Source organism: Sarcophilus harrisii, chromosome 1, assembly GCF_902635505.1.
Source record: "Sarcophilus harrisii chromosome 1, mSarHar1.11, whole genome shotgun sequence".
NCBI classification, from domain to species: Eukaryota; Metazoa; Chordata; class Mammalia; order Dasyuromorphia; family Dasyuridae; genus Sarcophilus; species Sarcophilus harrisii.
This window is the reverse complement of record NC_045426.1, coordinates 578,970,855-578,996,413: the sequence shown is the minus strand read 5'-3', so window position 1 is coordinate 578,996,413 and position 25,559 is coordinate 578,970,855. Positions and strand designations below refer to the sequence as shown.

General features: G+C 35.7%; 1 protein-coding gene across 4 annotated transcripts in view; it reads right to left on the bottom strand.

Annotated features, from left to right (window-relative positions):
• The window catches only part of MATN2 (matrilin 2), a 199,824-nt gene that overhangs the window by 63,998 nt on the left and 110,267 nt on the right, over nt 1-25,559 (bottom strand). For all 4 annotated transcript variants that reach the window (XM_031947026.1, XM_031947023.1, XM_031947025.1 and 1 more), the window contains exon 5: nt 8,609-8,731. In XM_031947026.1, coding sequence (XP_031802886.1) covers nt 8,609-8,731 — 123 coding nt within the window. The remainder of the gene's footprint in view (nt 1-8,608; nt 8,732-25,559) is intronic.

Genomic DNA, 25,559 nt, shown 5'->3' with positions numbered 1-25,559 from the left:
ATCTTTCATGCATATTTGAAAGTACTTACTTTTATTAATTCTCTCAGTATTAGAATTCTAAGATATGTAGCAGACCTAGACTATTCCATCACAGGAAAAATAAGAGCTTTTGAAACCTAGTGGGTCAATAATACATAAAGCCCAAACATAATTTTTTGTGGGGGAGATTATTTTGAGTATCTCCATCTGGTTGAAGAAATTATACTCTTAAAAACAGAGGTGTACAAAGGTAGGATAGAACAGTAGTAGGTAGAGAGTCAGGAAGAAATACATTCAAATACCATCCTTGACATATACTAGGAGATGCTAAACAAACCTCTCGTCTTTTTTTTTAGCTCCCCAAGCAATTCTCTAAGACTATAACTTACAGAGAAGTTACCAATTTGAATCGGAAAAGGGAATTTCTTCATTAAAATTGTCTAAAATAATAAATTCTCTGATATTCTAAAAAAATAAAAATAAAAATAGAGAAGTAACTAAGGCCTGGGGTGGGGAAAAGAGGATCAGGGAGGAGGGAAGTGCATAGTAATCTTCACCTAGAATTCAGCAATGACTATATTTTCCCAAGTCTCATTCTAGTTCCAAAAAAGTCAGTTCTTACATAATGTTCTCTTGAAGTTTATGGTGTTTCCCACAGGACCCAGGAGTCTAATTTCTCAGTTATTATATTCCAGCTCTTCTGACTACAGAGTCATAAGCCCACAGAGACTGGAACCCTACTTGCTATTTTTGGTCTCTGACTGACTTGAAAGAAATAATTTCTCAAATAGCCAGTAGCTGTCTGTAAAGATAAAGAGTATTTAAGTGCTATATAATGAAAAGTAGAGATTTATAGCTCTTGATTTAAAATCTGGCTATACTCCATGGGTTTTCCACAATGGAATAGTCTGAAATGTGGATAATATTGAGCAGTAACAGGTTATTTTTAGGAGGAAGACACATATTCTTAACATCTGGCAATACCCAGAGATCAAAAGCCAAATCCACTATTGAGAGAAATTAGATAAAATGACTTCCTATGCAAACATACACATTCACACAGATATATAAAAACACCCATGTACATCTATACAATCTCTGCCTCCCCTCAAATCTCTAAATTGCTATATTCAGAAATGGCAAGTTTAGAAAAAAGGTTTCATGTTGATGCTGGTTATATTATTCCAGGAATTTTTAATCTTTTCTTAAAGTCATGGACCCCAGTTGAAGATCTGATGAACTCTAAGATCTTCTTAAGATAATGGTTTTAAATGCATAAAATAAAATATCAAAGGTTAATGGGGGAGAGGGGGAAAGATGTAGTTTTCCCATCCAATTTCATACATCCCTAGAAATCTATCTATAGAAAATATTAATATTAAAATAATAATATTTTAAAAGAAGCTAGGCCATTTCATATTTGAGTTGTTTGTTTTTACATATCAATATTATAATGAGAGCCTAAAAGTGTACATGGTATTGAATTGGCTGATCGTATCTCACATGGTTTTGTAAGCCTCAAATGAAATATTATATTTGTAAAACACCTTGTAAATTATAAAGCATTATATAAATGTTATCTAGTACTACAAATGCATCTATTTTATAGTATGGTGTTTATCTTGAAATATATGTGTATAGCATAGTATATAGTGCATATATAAACATATAGATACATACATATATATACATGTATGATAGAAAGAATACAGATACTCCAGTAGGAGTAGAAGCGAATTACCAAAAAAAATAATAATAATAATAACACACAATTACTACCCTAAAAGAGCATTCTAATGGGGAAGTTAAAACAAAGATAAAAAAGAATATAAACTATAAGTTCCTTGAAGACAGGGACTGTTTGGGTTTTTTTTTTTTTCTTTTTTTTTTGTCTTTTATATTCTGAGCTATAGCATGGTGAATGTTTGGCAAATTTGATTCAATGACCATAAACTTCCTTGTTTTGTTATTCAACCTTTTATTTAAGACGACAAACATTTAATAAATGCCCAATCTGTCCAAGATACTGTGCTAGGGTCGAAGTTACAAAATTATTCAAGAACCTTATATTTTACTATGGGGACATAACAACTACAGAGATAGCTATAACATAATTTGTACCTATTGTGTCCATTTGTATTGAAGAGCAAGAGAGACCATTTCTAACAACTAGGCGATTGGGGAAGGTCTCATGGAGAAAGTGGCTCCTGAGAAGAGACTCAAAGGAAGACAAGAATTCTGAGAAGTAGAGATGAGAAGGGAGTACATTTTAGGATTCAAGGATGGCCTATAAATATGCATGAAGGCAGGAGCTAATCTAATGTTAATTTAAGTGACTTTATGTGAAATATTTTGACTTGAAGGTAAGTAATGTAAAATAAGTATGAGAAAGTATGGGGAGTTAGATTGTGGTAAATATCTGCCAGTGCAGCTTATAATTTATCCTAGAAGCTAGAGAGCTGTTGAGCAGAACAGTTAAATGGTCAGTCTTGTACTTCTGAAATAATATTTCAGCTTCTATGTGAGAGATAGCTTGGAGAGGGAAGGAACCAAAGGCAGGGAGATAAACTCGAAGTTTATACAAAAGAGAAAAATGATATTAGCTGTTGCCTTTAATGAGCTTATATTGTACTGGAGGTAGTACAGATGCAGATGAGTTAAATATAATGCAGGGTAGAGGGTAAAAGGAAGAAAGAAGGGATTAAGCAAAATGCTCTAGCAGGATTTGGGAAGTAAAAGACCAGTTACATTAGGAATGATTAGATAATCTGTGCAAAATGAATGAAAGGGATTATTTTTGTGCTGTAAAAGCACATGAATAAATCTGGAGAATTCAGAGAAATCTTGGAAGATTGGTATGAACTGATTCAGAGGGAAATGAATAGAATCAAGTTATTTGCACAAAGACCACAATACTATAGAGGAAAAAAACTTTTTAATAATAGACTTCAACTATGACTTCAGAGTACTAATAGTGAAACATGTCACCTTCCTTCAAAGTACTAATGAAACCTGTCACCTTCCTCTTGGCAGAGAGGAGATGTCCTGGAAATGTAGAGTGGCACATGCAATACATTAATTTGTTTTCTTTTACTATATTCATTTTTTAGGGAGGGCTTCTATAGGAGTAGGGTAAGGTGGTGGGTGGCAATAGAGGCACCAAAAAGAAGGAAAGAAGGAAAAAAGAAAAAAAGGAAAGAAGGAAGAGAGAGAGGGAGAGAGGGAGGGAAGGAGGGAGGCAGGAAGGAAGGAAGGAAGGGGAGGGAGGGGAGAAGATCAATAAAATATACACCAAAGAGAATAGAAAGAAAATAAGATTACACAAATAGAGCAATTTGTAGCAATAACCTGGATTTCAAGATGAGAGAGACAAGACAGAGAGAGACAAATAGACATTCAGAGATAGAGAGGCAGACACACACATACATACAGAGAGACAAAAAACTCATAAAAACACAGAGAGAGAGGAAAGGAGGGAGGGAAGGGGAGAGAGAGAGAGAGAGAGAGAGAGAGAGAGAGAGAGAGAGAGAGCGCTCTAAATTCTCGAACTAGAAGATAATCTGGAACTATGTGTGTGTCTGTCTCTCTAAGCCAAAATGAAAACTATTTCCTCTCCAAAGCTCTTATAATCTCTCTCTCACACAAGCACACAGTTTCTAAATATCATTCTTCCCATCAATCAGGAGAATCTTATACAAAATGCTCCAGGCTTAAAACCTGGCTTACATGATTATCTTGTTAAATTTAATATTCACTTTAAAAAACAAGTTCATGGTTTTGTAAGTAAGCCTCTTTTTTGTTCTTTGAGAAGATTTGAGTTAATGTTTCTTAAATTCCGAACAGGAAGTGTGTGTGTGTGTGTGTATAATGTATATAAACACTTAAGTATATATATGTTTCTATATCTATTTTTTGAGGAAAGAACTGATACAGTGAAACAGTAAGTGATACAGTGGAGACTGCTAAATGACATAATGAACAGAATGCTAGATGTGAAAGCCTTGAATTCAAACCCCACCTCAGATACTTGTTTAGTTGTGTGGTCATGGGGAGGTCACTTAAACTCTCTCATCCTCAGTTCACCTGTAAAAGCAGGATAATAATTGCACTTACCTCACATGATCATTGTAAAGATCAAATGAGATAATATATGTAAAGTGCTTTGCAAATTTTACAGTACTATGTAAAAGCTAGTTTTATTATAACTAATAATAACAATAATATAAAGCTTAATGGAACTAAAAAGGCAGAAATTAAGGGAGAGTTCATTGCATGCATGAAAGTTAGTATCCATGAGGTCAAGGTGGTGAGAGATGGCATGTTAAATTGAGGGAATGGTTAATAGTGTGATTTGGCTACAATGTTGAAGCAACTATGTGTCCTAGAACCAAAAAGGAATCATCGATGGGTTTTGAGCAGGGGAATTATATCCATGAGACAAGTCCATTAAGACATTATTGTATTGTAGCTGTGATAGGTTTCAACATATAACCAATAAAGAATGCTGAAAAAGAAAGAGAATAAATGATATCATTAGAACTGAATAATAGAAAGAGAAGATGGACTGGTCACATGTTGAGAGTGAAAGATGATAGGAAGACAGTCAGAGTGTTCTACTAGTACCTCATAGAAAATGAGTAGACTCCTATGGTGAATTTTGGGGGGAAATGAATGAGAGTTTCACAATATGGATATGTATGGATATGTTATGATCTAAATGGAGGGACTTTCTCAAAGTAAATAGACCATTAATCCATTAGAAAAATATGTCTATAGCAATAAAGTGAAGAGGGCCTGAAGAAGATGGTAGAAATGAGTGGAAAGAAGAGAACAGATTTGAGAGATTCTGTCAAGGCAGAACCAACAATTCTTAGCAATTGCTTGGATATGGGCAAGTGAGGGAAGGGAAAGGTCAAGGATGACTTTGACAATATATATTATATGGATTACTAGGAAAATAAAGGTGTCCTCCTCAGAAATAGGAAACTTTGAGGGAGAAGTAGATTTAGGGAAGAAGATGATCAGTTCAATTTTAGATATTCTGAACTCAAAGGTAAACTAGGCTGATTAAGCCTCACAGTTTACTGAATTAGGAAGAGAGCATTTTGTAAATTTTAAGAGTCTGCTATCAGTGTAACTGACTGATCATGATCCACTCTCATGGCTTCAATAAGCACCTTGAAAAGAATAGCTTCCAAAGTCATGATGCTCTCCTGACCTTTGATTCTGTTGGGCAGCTCTATTTGCTGATGTCCTGCTATTATCCCGAATTCTAATTGTCTAAAATTGAATTCAATGTTTTTCTCTCCAAAGCAGCATATATAAATGCTATTAGTGTTCTTTTAACTTTAAGCCAATGAACTTGATTTTGATTCCTGGCAAAATTCTTCAATAAATTATTAAAATAATACTTTTTAAGCATTTAGGAAAGTGGCAGTCCCCAAGAGCTAGCTCTCATTTATCAAGAACAAGTCATGCCAGACTGAATCTGTAGTCTTTTTTGACAGGATATTGATATAATAAGTAATCAACATAACCATAATATGTTTACATTTCACTCTGTCTTGGTATCCTTGTGGACAAGATAGTGAGATGTAGACTGGATAATAGTACAGTGTAAGTGTATTTGGATCAGTATGATTGATTGAGCTTAAAAAATATTGATTATCGAACAAGGTTGACACAAAAGGAGGTTTTTAAATGTCATTGGCCCCATTCCATTCAACAAAATTGTTCATGACTCATATGAAAGCACAGGTGACATGCTTGTAAAAAATTGTAGATAACCCAGACCTCTAAGAAAATAACTCGGTATAGAGTAGTGATAATATAGAAAAAGATCTTGGCAGGCTTTTGAGATGGACCCAATTTAATAATATTTGATAGGGATAAGTAGAAACTTCTACACTTGGATTAAAAGGAAATTAACTTCAGAAGTCCTAATTGAGAAAGGCAGACCTTCACAGAAATTCTAATGAAAAAAACCTAGGGGTTTTAGTGGACTACAAGCTCAGCAAGAGCTAGCAGGGTGATGCAACCAAAAATACTAATGCAAACCTTTCCAGAATCACTAGTGTTATTCCAACTTATTATGCTTTTATCAGACTTCAGTTCAGCTCCAGTGGGCCCCTTCTCTCAATGGCAAATTTTTCTTGAAAGAATTCTTCCCTCTTTGGGAAAGACCATAGAGCAACTATTCTTGATTCTCTGGATACAGTCACTATATTCATGAGCATCTCCTTCTTCCTATTCCCAATTGTCTAGCTCCTCTTTTATTTATTATCTTTTCCATTAAAATATAAGCTCCATGAGGTCAGGTACTATCTTGTTTTTACTGGCATTCATCCAACTTACTACAGAACTGGTACATAGGAAGCACTTAATAAATGCTTGTTCACTTGCTGATTCCTATAGAAAGGTCTTTCATAATCTGAAGAGTGTTCAGAGTAAGAGAGTGATCAGGCTAAAAAACTGTGAATCCAAAGTTTGATCCATCAACAACTTTACTAGGTCTGTATCCCAAAGAAATCATAAAAAAGGGAAAAGGATCTTGACAAAAAGATTTATAGTAGCACTTTTTTTGTAATGGCAAAGAACTGGAAATAGAGGGGATGCCCATCAATTGGGGAATGGCTGAACAAGTTGTGGTATATAAATATAATGGAATACTATTGTACTATAAGAAATGACAAGCAGTCTGATTTTAGAAAAACCTGTAAAGACTTACAAGAACTGATACTGAGTGAAGTAAGCAGAACCATAAGAACATTGTACACTGTAACGGTAACACTGTGCAGTGATAAACTTTGACAGACTTACCTCTTCTCAGCAATGCAATGATCCAAGGGGCTTGTGATGGAAAAATGCTGACCACATCTAGAGCGAGAACTAAGGTGTCTAAATACAGATCAAAGTATGCTATTTTCATTTTTTTTAATCATTTTTTTTGTTTTTTTCTCATAATTTTTCTCTTTTGTTCTGAATCTTCTTTCACAACATCACTAATATGGAAATGTGTTTAACATGATTGTACATGTACAGCCTATATCAGATTGCTTTCTGTCTTGGGAAGTGGAGAGAAAAATGGAAGAAGGGAGAAAAATTTGGAATTCAAAATCTTACAAAAATTATTGTTTAAAACTATCTTTACATGTAATTAGAAAAAATAAAATATTAAGTGCAAAAAAAGAATGACCAAGATGATGATAGCATAGTACTTAGCATATAACAGGTGCTTGTGTCCTGGCTGATTGATTTTAAACTATATGATAAAAATTGGTTAAAGACACTAGGAATCTTTAATTTTGAGAAGAGGTGAAATGATCAATCTCTTCAACTGAAGGGGAATATGTAGGAGAGAGATGCACAGAATATAAGCCCCCTGAAAGTAGGGACTGTTTTGTCATTTTATCTTTGTGTTTCCCCAGTGCCTTACATGTAATGAGCATTTAATGCTAAATTACTGAATTGAATCAGCTTTGGTTAATTCAGCCCCAGAAGACAGTTCTAGGAGCAGTGGGTAGAAGTCATAGAGATGAACTCCAGCCCAAACTAATGACAAAATTCCTAACAAAGTTGTCTAAAAATGGAGAAGACTTACTTCAGAAGATAGTTAAATAAACCATGACTGCAACTGGTTGGTGGGGAGTTTGGATGGGTGACCACTCTTTGGGATATTGTAAAGAGTATTTCTGTGAAGATACAGATTCAACCTGATGATCTCTGAGGCCCTTTTTTACTCTTTTATAATCTACTCTCACTCATTCCCTGCTTGGGACCAATATCTGGGAAAGATGATGGGTAGTCTTATCTATTTATGGGAAAATAACAATTACTAAGTTTGGCTTATTACTAAGTTGGCTAATTTAGCTGCTTCCTAGGCAATCATGTCACTGTTATCTCTTGATTACCATGTGCCAAGTGAATGTCAAATCACAACAATAAATTGCAAAGAGAACCTCTAAAAAAATTAACTTAAACTATGCCCCATATACAAGAAGTTGCTTATTCTATGACATTCCAAATTTGGCAATGTCTATATATATTCCCATATTAAAATGCCTATTCTTAGGTTTCCCCAGAACTTTGTTCCTAGCTTAATTAATCACATGCCCCTCCCTATCTCATTCTGCATCTCTATAATCAGGATTCTCCTCAATCTGTTGCCTAGACCCATCTAGCTTCCACCCACAGATTCACAAATCTCAAGAACTGAAAAGGGCTTCAAAGGCTATCTAGTCTAACCAACAGTTTACTGAAAAATCTCTTTTCAAGGATCTCCTTTCTACCAGATCCAATTGCGAATATATTTTCTAGTCATTTGAGAATGAATATGAGAAGAATTTAAAACCTTGGTTTATTTTCACTTTAAAAGGTTCCATGCTCTTCTGCTTTTGGTATCTTGGACTGTGAAGGCCATCCAGGAAGATCAGGCCAATTTCACTCCAGAGGAAAAGCTTTTGAAATACTTTTCATTCTTGTTTGTGATGAAAAACCTGATGGAGGATAGAGTGGAGCTTAAAGCTAAGCAGATGTAACTCCACATATATGCCTTCTCACTTTGGTCCCCTCTTCTCCCTCCCGGTTACCTGATTCTTCCATAATACTCCAGTTTAGCATCAATACTCACTGACACATTTCTTCCCATCTTCAGCGAGGGTATAACCATTATAGCATTGGCACACATAGGATCCTGGAACATTTACACATATCTGCTCACAGGCATGGTCCTGCATTTCACATAGATCCTGAACTGAAACACAAGGTCAAGCCATTAGAAGATGACTATATGGTGACCCAGACATAGCTTTATCTTCAGGGATCTCAAAGCACAAAACAATCTAATTAACAGTTCTTCAGCATTCTAAATCACCACCACCAACAAACACTTTTTAAATACCTACTGTTTTTGAATCCAGCATCTTGTTAGGAGAAGTACAAAGACAACAGCATAGATACAGTTCTTTCTCTTATAATTTTAAAAGCACTTTAAAACTTAAAAATCTTGTCTAGCACCTCTACCTAATTTTCTACCTTCCCTCTCCCCACCATGGATCGTTCACATTTAATAGACAGAGAAAGTGAGGCAGAGGGCAATTCAATGACACATATAACTAATGACAGATCCAAGAATTGGAGATCTTTGATTCCTGAACTGATACCAGCCCATCAAGGATACAATCCCTTGTCAAATATGTATCAGGAGTAAATGTAATGCATTAGTTGGTGTGCTTGAAGTGGAGTCATAATTATTTTTTCATTCCTCTCTGAATTATACTCCTGAGTCTCCAGGATTTTCACCATAATATTTCAGTAACTTCTTTACCCTAGAAGTTCACTATACTTAGGGACTTCACACATTGAAAGCATCTTTGTATTATGACCTCTCCCTCTGATTGAGTGGTTCTGTTCAGAACAGCCATTTAAAAAAGGACATCCATGACAACCTTGGTTTCATTCTTCTCCCTAGAGTTTCTCTGCAAAACCCCAGTATCTTCATTTCTTCCACTTAGCCTTTTCAGCTTCCTTTTATTTGTTATCTCTTATTAGAATTTAAGCTCTTGGGGCAGCTAGGTGGCACAGTGGATAGATTACAGGCCCTGGAGTCAGGAGGAGCTGAGCTCATATTATGACTAGGCAAGTCACTTGACCCCAATCGTCTTTAAAAAATAAGTAAACTTCTTGAAGGCAATTATGGTCATTCTGCTTGTATTTGTATTCCTTAAGCCTTAAGGAGTACCTGGAACATAAGTAAAAGCTTAAGAAATACTCATTGACTTGACATGAAAACCTAGGTTCAAATCCCACTTCTGACTTTTTAATTATGTCAAGGCAATAAATGCCATAGACAAGTAATTTAACTTCTCTTAGCTTCAGTTTCCTCATCTGTAATATGAGGATAATAACACCTGTAGTTCTCCCATTATAGGATTATGAAGCTCCAAAGAAATGATAGAAAGTGCTCTGGAAACTTCAAAGTACTATATTAACATTAGTGATTATTACCAAAATAAATTCTGAAACTGTCTCTTCCTCTGTTTCTTTTCCCTAATAAATAGCTGAGGGGAAAATGATAAATGGAAATGCTAGAAGAAAATGCTAGAAGATGCAAATCACCAAAGGGAACTGGATTATTAACATAAATTATCATTATTGTTTGGTGTCATCATTTCTAAGAGTTCACAAAGTGCTGATAAGCCCTGTCTCTTTTCTTAGAAAAACAAAAAACAAAAAAATCCACAAAACTATAAGAATGCATTTACAGGAATATATTTTGGGGAGGATAATATATTTATGAGATTGAAACTTAGGAACATTATTAAAGGGTAATAAAGGTCAAAGATATCATCAGTTCATCGCTGATTCATAATTTCCATTCAACAAACTCTTTTTATAATACTCTTTTCAAGCTCAGAAGATGGTTTGACTCATAGAAGAGAACTGAATTTGCCATTGATTTCCTCATTAGAGCCTGGGGGAAATCAAAACATATTCACGAAGCTTTTTGTTCAACATAATAAAGAGAAATTTATCTGCTTCATAAATGAGAGGGCTTGTGATATAATGGAAAGAGTGGTAGATTTGAATCAAGAGTTCAAATTCTGAATCAGGTAAGTCATTTCAGGTTTCGAAGCCCCAATTTCCACATATGTAAATGGAGTTAATAATATTCTATTCTTCTCATGCAACAGTCCAAGGGAAAGTCCCCAAATCACAATAAACATCTAATTAGAAAGATTAAATGCAGATTAAAGGATGCTATTTTTCACTTTATTTTTTCAGTAGTTTTTTTTTGTTCAGATTAATATAGAAATATATTTATTAATTTATTAATATGGAATTATATTTATCAATTTTATTGCCATATCAGAGAAGGAGACAGGGAGGGAGGGAGAGAATTTGAAATTTGAAATTTTAAGAAATGGATGGTGAAAATTGTTTTTACATGTAATTGGGGAAAAATGTTTTTCAAAAAACCCTAACTCTCATAGCTCATTAGTTGCTAACTGGAAGAGTCCGTACAGCCAATTGAGGGTATTGGCTTAGGCTATCTTTTTGTAGAATCCAAATCACAAGTTGTCCATGCTCCATGTCCTTCCTTCCATGGCTTTTTTCTTAAGCTTGTTCTCACAGATAAATCACCTTCTGCACTTCAAATTTGGATCTATCACTTATAAACTCATTTCTTATACTTCCTATTTCCTACTCACTTGGATTTGTTGCATTTTTTTTTGGGGGGGGGGGTCTTTTGTCTCTGAATAGTAGGCCAGTCAACAAATCAACGAATATTCATAAAGAGTCCATTATGTGTCAGGCACTGTGCCAAGAGCTGGGGATACAAAAAAGGCAAAAAAAAAAAAGTCTCTTCTCAAGAAGTTCAGTCAGTCTAGTGGGAGAGATAATATGTGAAAAACTAGGCTATATACAAGATAAATTGTGAAAGTGAGGAGTTGAAGATGATACTAAGATTGCAAAACTAGGCATTTCCAAAGATGGTTGAGCTTTTTTGACAGTAACAGAGAAGTCTAGAAGTAGTGTAGGGTAAAGGTAAGGAAAATAATGTAATTCAACTCTGAGATACTCATCCATGCCTGGTCATTCGAAGCTCACTCTGTTCAACTAACTGGAAAAGGAGAGATGATGATTGCTCTTGGAGTCATTCAGGTCATTGTCCCCACTTTGAAGATAGACCCAAGAAGAAATACTGTGTCCAGGACCAGAGATTACTGAATTCAGTAGCTTCAGGAAATATGCTTCATTTAGCTTCCTGTTATAAACTTCTGCTCTCTTTGGAAGCTATGGCCACATTTTCCCATTTGTTGGATTAACCACAAATGTGGTGATATCATCAGTTGGAGGCATCCTTTTTAATCTTGATGATTATATTTAATTCGTATATTGGCCTTCAGAAGAACTTTTGGGCTTTTGGCTCTGGAAGACTAGACTGGGTGTGTAAGCATTTGAAGCCAGAAATGTGACTGGCAATCAGACACCCCGAGGGTAAAGAAAGCCAGGACATGAGATCCTCATGTGTCTTCATGATGTACCAAAGTGTGGTAATGCATTGTGAAGGGGTTTTTTGATGTAGAATAAATAGCATTGGATTTGGAGTAGGGGGTTCAAATCCTGGCTGGATGGCTTATCTACCTTGGTAACTCTGGGCAAATTCCTAGATATTTCAAGCTCCTAATTTCTTCTTCTGTAAAAATGAAAAGGTTGGACTATAAATAACTAGCTATTATTATTGCTAGAAAGATCAAGGACAAGGGATGTCGACAAATTAAACCAAGATTTTGTATAATGATTAGGTAGTTCCTGTCTACTAGGACGATAAGTCCCTCCCTCATGAATCACCAACCTCTTTCCCTCAAACAGAAAGCTTTCCAATTGCTTTGATTTGTTTTTGTCCTTTCATGCTGTTTTTATAGTCTCTGGGATTTATGACCATGGGGATTTGTACAGGCTGAAGGGAAGATGTGGTGGGGGATTAATTTAATTAAACAAGTACCATACAATGGATACACACTAGGTCTTGAGAAAACAACTGCAATGTTTTTCTGGAAATAAACACTTCAATCAGATACCAATACAGATGTTTTCAAATGATAACTTAGGCTTTTGAAAAACACCAGTGATTTTCTCGTGTTTTTCACTCCATGGAGCAGTTTTTTTCTGTATTGGTAATAAAACCTAAGTAGTGGACAAAAGACTTTGAAGTGAAATGTCTTTAAGTGTCAGCACTATGATTTATAATCTCAAAGATGACTTGTGGAAGGCCTCGGGGTTGATGGCACAGTAATCTTCTCCAAGACCTCTTAAAAAAATAGAGCTTGGGAGAGTTTGGTGACATTCCTTTCCCTGGACTAAATCTACTGTTATTCATCAAAGTAAAAGGCAAACCATAGCCATTAGCCAAATCTTCAGGCCTGCTTTTGTGCCATCCTTATCCTAAGAGTATTTTTTACATTTTAAAATAAAGACTTGTCTTACTTAAAAACATATGACAAACCACTTATGTTCTTTCATTGTGGAAGACCCTCATCTATGCTATTCTGTAAGATCCAGCCACCATCTTATAGGCAATCTTATATTTGACATTGCATGGCTACCAGTGGAGCACTGATTTTCTTATTTTGCACTGCATTACTGATCTACTTTCTTTTCTGTTCATACCTCTCTCTAGTAGAAGACTAGAAGTATTTTACTAATCACTCTCTCCTAGTAATCTAATTAGTAGAATTAGTAGAATACAGCCTCAACACCATTTATCTTGCATAATTCTTTCTAAAAAAATTTTGATACTATTTTATTTTTCCAAATATATATAAAGATAGTTTTCAACACTCACCTCTTCTTGCATAATTCTTGGCAACTAAAATAGCCTCCTTATATCAACCATGCACCTCTCCGTGACCCACAACTTTAATTATTCAGGACTGTTATAATCTTAGGTAACTAAGGACAGCAATGTATTAATTGCAATAATTTTGAAGTTCCAGGTAAATCTAATTCTAATCTTAACCTGTTTTATGATTTGATCTGTGAGCTTAGCCAATCACAACTTTCCTCAGCCTCAGTTTCCTCATTTATAAAATGGGAACAATAATATTCCTTACCTCAAAGAGTTGATGTGAGGATTAAGAGCCATTATATATAAAACATTTCACAGACCTTAAAACATTAAATGGTGGCTATTATTTTATTCTGAGTCTCACAATCTAATACAACTTTAACAGAAGAATACTATTGTCAAAATGATGGGACTTTGTTTTAGGAAAAAGCCTGGATACATTTATCTATGTATTCATCTATATATACATTTATCTATGTCACAAATAAGAAATAAACTTATTGCTAGAAAGATCAAGGACAAGGGATGTCGACAAATTAAACCAAGATTTTGTATAATGATTAGGTAGTTCCTGTCTACTAGGACGATAAGTCCCTCTCCCTCATGAATCACCAACCTCTTTCCCTCAAACAGAAAGCTTTCCAATTGCTTTGATTTGTTTTTGTCCTTTCATGCTGTTTTTATAGTCTCTGGGATTTATGACCATGGGGATTTGTACAGGCTGAAGGGTAGCAACTGTTTCATTCTGTCTTTGAATTTCTAATGCCTAGTATCAGGGTCTTGAATGTAAATAGTCTCTATTGAATTGTATTGAATTAAGCCTCAAATACTACATGGTCTTTTCAGTGGGATACAGAGTCACTCAGAAAAAAAGTAACTTAGTAATCCTTATTTAAAAACTCATGGAAGTAAGCAAAACCAGGAGAACATTGTTTTCAATAATAGCAATATTGTACGATGAGCAACTATGATAGAATTAGCTCTTCTCAGCAGTACAGTGATCCAAGACAATTCCAAAAGACTTGTGATGGAAAATACTATCCATATCCAAAGAAAGAATTGATGAAGTTTGAATGCAGATCAAAGCATATTATTTTCACTTTATTTTTTTGTGTTTTTTTTTTCTTTTAGCTGTTTCTTCTTTACAACATGACTAATATGGAAATATATTTTACATGATTGCACATATATAACCTACATCAAATTGCTTCCCATTGTAATGGGAGAAAAATTTGGAACTCAAAATTTTATGTTAAAAACGAAGGTTAAGAATTGTCTTTGCATATAATTTAAAGGAGGGAAAAAGAAAAACTATGAGAATGAAGAATACATATTGCTGAGATTTTCACCTATAATCTTATGGGCAACTCATTGAATTGGTCTATTAGGATACATATCTTGAACAGACCATATAGATAGCTAGTGAGCTGGGCCCAGAATTGAACAAAAAGAAGACAGAAGATTGAGTTACAAAATTTGCATTTGAGAAAATGGGTAGCATTTTCATTGACCTTCCAGTTGTTTCATGGCAGACTTGCAGGTGGGCCAAGTAATAAGGTGATGGGCATAAAATAAAATGTTAAATCAACCAATCAATGAATCAAAAAAAATTGCTATGTGCTATAGTACATATGCTATGTACTATATAAAAGTCACATAGCTGGTAGAACTTGAACTTAGATTTTTCTTATTTCTGGGATAGTCTTTGGGAACTGGTCAGTCATATATTGAGAGAGAGAGAGACAACAAATATTATTTTTAATAACAGATGTTATGTCTAATAACACTAATACCTAGAAAATGCTAACTTACCTAGAGCAAGGACTCAAGTACTATAGGTAGATCATGTGGAAAGGAGCTATGGGATGTAATGGGCAAGAATTATACAAGATAAGAAAGTGGGAATGAGTTATAATCTACACTAGTAGAGGGAATGCCCACATCAACGAGATCATAAAAACACAGGAGTATATACAATATAGAAATATCAAAGCAATAGACTATGAGTAAGCTTTAAAGAAATATAAAAACAGATATAAAATAATTTTCTTCACTAAATTTGATATATAATTTAGTATTGGTCAACTTATCATTGGGTTTACTTCCTAAACCTAAACCAAATTCATGCTAACTCTTCTTGGGATAAGACATTTTCTAATTTAGCAGTGGCTTTGGGTTTCAGAACAATTATGTTCAGTATTATGTCCTACTATCCCTTCTATCCTTTTTAAAAGAAAGGTTATTTTGACCAAGTTTTTTTTTTTTTCCTATCAGAACTAAAGATAAAAAGTCATGTTTGTCCTTTCTGCTGTCTGTTAAAGACTCCAGGGACTGTTTTCTTTCAATCAGGAACAAGTTTCTTTGGCAACCCAGTTACAAACTCTCAATTTAGTTATGTAGATCTAGCATTTACACTAACCTCTGGATCTCAGACAGAACTTCTTTTAACAGACTATATCTTGAAAGTGCTTTCCTTTTCCCCTACTCACCTCCACCTCTCACTTTCCTTCAAATCTCAGCTGAAGTCTCACCTTAAGTACAAGAATCTTTTCCCCATTTTTCCCCATTTAAATTTTCCCCATTAATACCAATGCCTTCTCTCTGAATTACCCCCAATTAATCTTGTTCCTGTCTTGTTTGGACATAGTTGTCTCCACATTGACTCCCCTTGTGTACCTCTTGAAGGCAGATTGTTTTTGACTTTCTTTGTATTTCTAGCACTTAGTATTGCCTAGTGTTTAATAAATGCTTTTTAACTTGACTTATTTGAGTCCCTGGTTATATGTAAAGAAATGTACTTTGTTTATGGCTCAGCGATACTCATTTTCTCTCCTCAATTGAAATAAAAATTTCAAAACATAATTTCCTTCTTCTGCTCCATAATCAAGTGCTTTGCTTCCTTTTGCATCAGGTTTCTATTGTTATTATACCCCTTTTTTCTTCTCAGTATTCATTCTAGGCCTAACTGCCAGTCACATCTAACACTTACCTTTCATCTCACCAGTATATTCTCACCTCAAAAACTTTTTCATAAGCCAAAATGGTTGGTTAAGAATCCCATCCTGACTGGAAATTGAGTGAATGTTCATCAGTTAGGGAATGACTGAGTAAGGTATGTAATGGAATATAATTGTTCTATATGAAATAAAAAGCAGGCTGATTTTAGAAAAGTCTGGACTTATATGAACTCATGCTGAGTGAAGTGAGCAGAAACTTGAAAATATTGTATTAAGTAACAACAACATTAAGTGATAATCAACTATGATGGACTTGGTCTTCTCAATAATGAGGTGATTCAAAGTAATTCCAAAAGACTTGTGATGGAGAGAGCCACTTGCATCCAGAGAGAGGATTATAGGAACTGAATATGAATCAAAGTCTAGTATTTTCAACTTTTGTGATTGTTGTTTGCTTGATGTTTTTTTTTTTTCTTTCTCTTTTGTGATTTTTTTTTCTTTTTTGATCTAATTTTTTTGTGTGTGTGCACTGCATGATAAACATGGAAATATATTTAGAAGAATTGTACATGTTTAACCTATATAAGATTGCTTGCTGTCATGGGGGAGGGTGGGGATAGGAAGGGAGAAATATTTGGAACATAAGATTTTGCAAAGGTGAATGTTGAAAACTATCTTTGCATGTATTTGGAAAAATAAAATACTATTAAAAAAAAAAAAAAGACTCCTGTCCTGGAAAATTCAGTTCTAGATAATAATAAAACAATATAGATCTCACAGGAACTGAAAGACTTGACCATTTCAATGGAGAGGATTTCCTTGGTTGGAAAAGAGTGGACTTCCCTGGATAAGGAGTATTAATTCTACCATCTTCTATTGTGTGATCTTCAGCAAGTTACTTAATATCTAGGTCTCTATTTCCAAATCAATAAAACTAGGTGGCTTCTAAGATCCCTTCCAATTCTATACCTATAGACATCCTGTGTCTATAATCTTTGGCTATTAATTTTTAGTACCTGTCTACACTGCTTTTGAAAACATATTAAATTATTTGGTCACTAAGTATGATTTGTCATGCTTCAGAAAGTGGATTCAGAATTTTTAAATGTTGCCAATGGATCTACATTTAAATCTAAAAAAGAAAAGAAAAGAAACAAACAATTTGGCTAGTATAAAAGATCAAACAGGCTGCATCTAAATCCATGGGGTCACTGGTGGAAATATTCTCTTTATAAAGAAAACATCACATACCTATAAAGATAGACTACATTACCAGGATAGGAGTGAAGTGGGGAGGAAAGACTATTTATAAATGATAATGTAAAAATAATATATCAACAGGATAAATTGGGGTTAATCATGCAAGGGAGGGACTAGCATTAAGGGAGATTAGGAAAGAATTCTTGAAGGTAGTAGGACTTTAGTTAAGACTTGTTAGAAGTTAGAGAAACTGGGAAGGAGAGGAACAGAGCTCCAGCTGTGTGTGATTGCCAATAAAAATGCCTAGAGTTGGGAGATGGTTTGTTCCAGAAATAGCAAGGAAGCCAGCCGTGCTCGCTGAATCACAGATTATATGGGAAGGGTGTGAAGTGTAAGGAGACGGGAAAGGTGGGGAGAAAGGAAGGCGGGTCAGGTTATGAAGGACTTTAAAAGCCAAAGTAAGTTTCTGTTTTCCATTAGACACCACATTTTAGTCCAGAGTGCTTACACAATGAGGAGCAGTGGAAAGGGTGGGAAGGATTTTCTATCCCGTCCTATCTGTATGACTTTGGATAAATAAATTTTCTGGATCTCAGTTCCCTCATGCTAAAAAAAGCAAAGAAGTTGGTCTAGATGGCATCTCAAACTACAATCTCTGAATCTCTAAATCCACAATCTTAAGTGACTTGAAATTTCCTTTTTTAAGTCACTCTTTTGGTTTGGGTTTAGTGACAAAAGTAAGGGGACTATCTCCAAAGGTCTTTGCTAAAATTCTCTAGAGTGCTTCTCTAGCCTTCTCCCAATAACAATAGCAGTTAATCAGAATAGTTATGGCAGATAGATGTCAGGGAAAATAAATAGAGCACAGGGATGGAGTTCAAAAGACCAAAGTTCAAATCCAGGTTCAGATACTTACTATTTGTATGATCTTGGGCAAGTCATTTAATCTCTGTTTGCTTCAGTTTTCTCAACTGTAAAATGGGGATAAAGTAGTACCTACTTCCCAAGGTTGTTGTGAAGATCAAATGAAATAATATTTATAAAGCATTCTGCACAGTTCCCGGAACATAGTTCTTGTTTGTTCATCATCTTGAAAAAGGGCTAATGACATCATGGATGATGTGAGTGCATTGTAAGTGAATTGAATTTAAGTGAGGCAGAGTTGCACAGACTCATCAAGTTCATTCTCTCAGTCATTAAAGTCTAATGATAGAATAAAAGTTGAAATGACTGGTAATAGTCTTGGGATGCAACTGATAACCCTAGCATTTCAATGTCTGACCAAACTTTAAGCACTTCACCAGACCTGTTTCATGACCTTTAGAACAAATTATTCTCATCCACCCATTAGGACTGAGGAAGTCTTCAGATGCTTGGAGAAGACATCTTTCTAATCTACTAATGGCTTTAAGGCCATGTTGGCTCCCTTCAATTTGGTTTAGGTCATCTGCCCAGATGGACATTTCTTGGAGCCACCGGAGGAACCAAAGATGCATGAGTAGCCTTGAAATGGACTCTGCAGCCCTAGCCCCATGAGAGAGCCCTCCCTGAACACCCAATTTACCCTCCCTGGAACGTAATAGGTACTATATAAATAAATTATCTAGTTAGCTATAGTAATAGTAGAAGAAGGAGGAGGAGAAAGAAGAGGAGGAAGAATTGCTACCCTGTAAAGCATTGTAAAGAGACAAATCTCAACTGGTCTGGAATAGCAGGAAGCATTTGTGTGGGTGCTTTGAGGGCCTAGGTCCTGGGTAATCAGCAAGGTAACTGAGGATGACTAGCCAAAGAGAGCAAGCTCTCAGACAAGGCCAAAGGAAGGCCAAGCAAGGGCAGGGTGGGGTGTTTGGTTGGAAGACCAAAAAACAAATGGTGCCAATTCTCAAAGATGTTAACCAGGATTAGTGCTCATAAAGATGATTTTATTAGGTTGAGTACCTAGAAAAACTATGACCATAAATATCAGATTCAAGTTTTTTTTTTAATCTCTTTTGGCAAGTATAGACTGCTTTGTAAATTCTAAGGCTGAAGTGTTCTTGCACAGCTGAATAGGAAATTTTGTGTTTTATAATAAAAGCTCTGGCCAAACCTTGAAAGTCCCCATTTCAAAGCAACTTTACTTCAGCAAAATTCATTTTCTTCCTTCTCAATAAGAATATTTTAGGAGAGATTTTTATCTGTTTACACTCCTATATTCTTTAGTTTGGGTAAAATATAAGCATGTGATAGCAAACTTGAGGTTAAAAGCTTCCCTCTAAAAGATAAATTAGAAATCTGAGCTCCCACAAGAGAACCACAGGCAGCCTTCTTTTAAATGCTTGTGACTTGGTAAAACCATCTCTACTCAACCCATATGATGTGAAAAATGGCAACTGAGATGCTCTGGATGGGAATACAGGGCAAAAATGTTGATTTCTTTGGCTCACACCAGCCTTTGTCACATCTTTTAGGCTGTTTGACATACTAGAATTCACTGAAAGATATCACAGTAGTGATGAATTAAATTCAACTTTAAAAGTGAATTGAGATGAATTTTTCTTTTACCAGAAATTATTCAGCCCCCTCATCTTTTCTGTTATTGAATTCAAAACCTTGGAAACAAAATACATTTCACAGGACAAGTTAGAAAGCATGTCTACTTTTTAATTACAGATACTTTGAAAGGAATGGTATATGTGACTTACTCCAAAACCCAAAAAGAATATAAAAAGAGTTGCTTTATTAACAATGGGCAGACACAGGAGTGAAAATAAAGACAGGCAAAACTCATCGTCTCCATTTGGGAGCTTCCCTCTTCTTTTTCACTGAGTCCAGAGGCCCCATACTTATTATGACAGCTGTGGTTTGCTTAAAGACTGTCAACAATCCATATGAGTCATCAACTGTTCTTGTACATTGAAACAAAAAGAAAGAAAATAAACCTGACCTATCAAACATGTCTCAGCTGTTCTTTAGATCCTTTCCTATGTCAATTTAACTATGTTGATTCTATGATTTATTCCCCAAAGTTGTACTTTTTTTATGAGAAAGGATAAAAATTCTGAAACTGAAACTTAATTACTTAAATGGATTAATAGGAATCTTGAGAGTATGGGCAGGTTCACTTTTGTCTTTGTATTGCTAGCACTGATGCTGCTGCCATTACCACCACCGTCACCATCACCTCCGTCACCACCACTACTACTACTGCTACTATTATTTACTACTTCTTTCATTACTTCCACTACTACTACTACTACTACTACTACTTTCATTACTTCCACTACTACCACTACTACTACTACTATTTTTATTACTTGCACTACTACTACTATTTTCACTACTTATCCTATTACTACTTTTACTACTTACAATATCACTACTACTACTATTTTTACTACTTGCACTGCCACTACTACTACTTTCACAACTTGTACTATTACTATTTTTACTACTTTCACTACCACTACTACTACTACTTTTACCACTTGCACTACCACTACTACTACTTGTACTACTACTTTCACTATTTGCACTACTACAATTACTTGCACTACTTTCACTACATATACTGTTACTACTACTTTCACTACCTACACTTACTACTTTCACTGTTACTACTACTTTCACTACTTACACTACTAGTACTTTCCCTACTAATATTACTACTACTTTCACTATTTCCACTACTTCTACTTCTGTTACTAGTAGTATTAGTATTACTACTCCTACTGCTATTATTACTACTGTTGTTGTTCATCCTTCATGGTCAGAGAATACTAATGGCATCACTATGTTGAGGTCAATGTATATATATTTTACTGTCTCTGATCAGCTGAATATAAGCTTGGAAGGCTCTCTCACAGTTTGGGCACAAATAATCTATCTGAACATTTGTGATAAAGCTATCTCTAAATTTGCACATCTCACATTTCTTTGAGCTACTACGATTCTGTTTTGCACAGAGTTCAGTGATTTCTTTGATGCAGACCACCTTGCTGGGCAGTCCTGTTCCAATGTTTCCCAAGTCTCCTAATCAATACTAACATTCTTTAGAGTAACCTTGAGAGTATCTTTGTATTGCTTCTTCTGACTTCTATGTGAATACTTGCCTTGTGGGAGTTCTCCATAAATTAATATTTTAGGTAAATGTATATTTTTGGCATTTGAGCTACATGACCAACACATGACAGCTGTATTCTCTGCAATAGAGACTTACTACTACTATCTGTACTACTACTACTACTATTGCTATTGTTGGTTGTAGTAGTTGTTCAATCATTTCAGTTGTCGTATTCTTTATGACCACATTTAGGGTTTTCTTGGAAAAGATACTAGAGGTTTGCCATTTCTTGTTCCAACTTAACTTGAAGATGAGGAAACTGAGGCAAACAGGATTAAATCACTTGCCTAGGATCACACAGCTAGTAAATATCTGAGGCTAGATTTGGACTCAGCAGATGAGTCTTCCTGATTTCAAGGCAGGTTCTCTAGCCACTATGCTATGCTAAATTTTGAAAGCTCTAGAGACTTGTCAAATTTAGAATTTTTAGGTGCTTGACTGTATTTTTTTCTCTTTTTGTATCCTCAGCACTTATCACAGTGCCCGGTACATACTAGTTGCTCAATAAATATTGATTGATCAATTGTGAAAATAAATAATCAAAAGAAAAGCTGGGATAAGCTATTAAAAGTTTATGCTATTTAAAGTTCGTGTACCCCTTTCTCCCGATTCATACATCATACCCCTGCCTTCTATTAGAATATATGTGGTTCATCAAGCTCTTCAGCTCAATATTTTCAAAATCTCATAATTCACCATTGTGCACAGTAGCCAAATAATCAGTTGGCCATTACCTGAAGGTGCACTGCCTGCAAGATAGTGCCTCATAGATGATTCAGGCCAGTTCTAATGGCCATCTGCACCCAGAGAAAGGACTGTGGGGACTGAGTGTGGACATAGTATTCTCACTCTTTTTGTTGTTGTTCGCTTACATTTTATTTTCTCTCATTTTTTTTTTTTTTGATCTGATTTTTCTTGTGCGGCATGATAATTGTGGAAATATGTTGTACATGTTTAACATGGATTGCTTTCTCTGTCTAAGGAAGTGCTGGGGTGAAGAGAGGGAGAAAAAAATTTGGAGCACAAGATTTTCCAAGGGTGAATGTTGCAAACTATGGATATATTTTGAAAATAAAAAGCTTAAAAAAAAAAAAAAAAAAAAAAAAAAGATAGTGCTTCTTATACCTGTGCACTTTGACCGGAGGTAAATACAAAGAATGTGTGGTGTCCATCCTATTCAGATAGCTGCATCTCTGCTCCCTCTGTTCTAGCCACAGGTCTGCATCATTTCTGTTTATTTTAATGCCGAATACAAACTTTTGAGGGAGGGGTTGAGAAGTTTATCTGTGATCATTTTTTCCTTCTCTTCTCTAAATGAATGTGTATTATTGAGAGTCTGAATCCTTGATGCTTAACTCTTCTATCACTATACTTTCTCCTTGAGATCTCATTCACTTTTATGGCTTAAACTATCTCCTTCACATACTTTAACTATGAAGTTTACACTTTTGAAGCTGGTTTCTTTTGTGAGCTCCCATACCCCATTTCTAGCTGCCTATGGGACATAGGCAAACATGCCAGTATGACAAGTATTACTGTTGAGATCTCGAACCAAATGTTGAGGTGTAGACCACATGTTGAGGTCTACATTTGGGGTACCTAAATGAAATTAGGGCTTAGTTAAGGTCTAGTGGAAGGTTTGGGGTACAGGGAGTCAAACAGAATTCCCCTGCAACCCCCTTAGATTCGGCACAAGGATACGGCGGTATATGAGGTCTAGTAGCGGCGCGGATTCCCAATAAAAGCATTTATTGGCCCAGAGAGCTAGATTAATAAAAGAGGTTTATTATTGAGTTTAGAAGTAGGAGATAGGTGAAGGTAGAGATAAGGAGGGCACTGGACAGAGGGTCCAGTGGACAGAGGGTCCTCACATGGCTGCCATGTTTGGAATCTCTGCAAAGAGGGGTTCCCAGTGTGGTCCTTTTAAGTCGGAGACTTAGCTCGAGGGGCTTTGGGGTGTAGCCCCAGAGTTGGCTCAGATCCGGGTGGGGCTGGGACAGGTCCGGACCTTCTATTGGAATTCAAAGGGACCAGGATTTGTGAGTCAAAGGGTAATTTACATTAGCTAGGGGGGTTGGGAATCAAAGATTGGAATCTTTCCCGCATCATTACCACATCTCAAACATATATATCTCACATATGTGAGATATATAACATAATTCTTTTTCCCTCCAGTCTTCAAGGACAGGGACTGTCTGCTTTTTTTTTTTTTTTTTAATCTATCCCTAGTACTCAAGAGAAGTTTTAATCAGTTTTTCTGTAAGATTCTTTCCTACCTCATCCCACCCACCCACCCTCCATGCAAATATCCAAATTTCTCTCTGTGGTGTTAGCTTCTAAGCACTCAGATTCAAAACTTCAAAGTCATTTTTGATTCCAACCTCTTCTTCACCTCAAACATTTAGTTAGTCCCAAGTTCTACTAAGTTTTCCTTCCTAATGCTTCTTATCTACCTTCTTTTTACTATCACTGCAATCATTCTATTTCAGGACTTTACCTTAGCATGACTAGACTACTGCAATATGTCCTAGCTAGTATTTCTACTTTCAATCTCTCCCTCTCGTCTAAGACATTTTACACACTGCCAAATTAATCTTATTAAAATAACATTTTGCATCATGTGTCTCCCTCTGCACCCCCCCCCCCACCATCAAAATTTTCAGTGAGTATCTGCTTCCTCTAGCATTGAATACAAACTCTTCTGCTTGACATTTAAAGCATTTACAACCTGTCTCCAATCTATTTTTCCAGCCTAATTATTCATTATTATGGTCCAGTCAAGCTAAGTTTCCTGATGTTTTTCACACATGATAAGGCCTCTCATATCTGCTTTTGCATAAGCTGCTTTCCATGTCTGGAATGTACTCCATCTCTGTCTCTTAGAATTGCTAGTTTCCATCAATAAAGGAAGTAGTTCAAAGTCTACCTCCTATAGGAAACATTTCCTGATCCTCACTGATGCTTTTATTCCACTTCTCCCTATACAATTATCTTGTATTATCTTTATATGTGATATCTATCCCAATAAACTTGTAAGCATCTTGAGGGCAAGGAATGTTTAATTTTTTTTTTTTTTTTTTTTTGCCTATTACCATTGTCTGGTTAGTAATTGTTTATTGACTGATCAAATGAGATAATACATGTAAATAATTCTGCAAACATGCCAGTATGACAAGTATTATATTTTTAGGGGAGACTTACAACTACCCAAAATTGTGAATTATATCCTACCTCCCACCCCTACCTTATTCCACCCATACAAAAGAGTGTGAAAAAAACTAGCTTCCCAGTCAGGGAACCAAATGTTGAGGTCTAGATTTGGGGTACCTAAATGAAATTAGGATTTAGTTGAGGTCTAGTGGCAGGTTTGGGGTACAGGGAGTCAAACAGAGCTCCCCTGCAACCCTCTTGGATTCGGTGCAAGGATACGGCGGTAAATGAGGTCTAGTAGCGGTGTGAGTCCCCAATAAAAGAATTTATTAGCCCGAGAGCTAGATTGATAAAAGAGGTTTATTATTGAGTTTAGAAGTAGGAGATAGGTGAAGGTAGAGATAAGGAGGGAACTGGTCCAGTGGACAGAGAGTGCTCACAGGGCTGGCATGTCTAGAATCTCTGCAAAGAGGGGTTCCCAGCGTGGCCCTTTTATAACAGGAGACTTAGCTCAAGGGGCTTTTGGGTGTAGCCCCAAAGTTGGCTCAAATCCGGATGGGGCTGGGACAAGTCTGGATCTTCTATTGGAATTCAAAGGGACCAGGATTTGTGAGTCAAAGGGTAATTTACATTATTAACTAGGAGGGGGTGGGAATCTAGAAAGGAATCTTTCCCACATCATTCCCCCTCAAGCAGGGAAACTAGCTTCTGCTCATTTTTAACAGAAAGTAAGAAGGAGGGCTGAAGAACACAGGGTTCTTCCAAGTGTTACTTCTTAAAGTGATCAGTGAAGAAATTAGAAAAAAGTGTGCTATAGCTC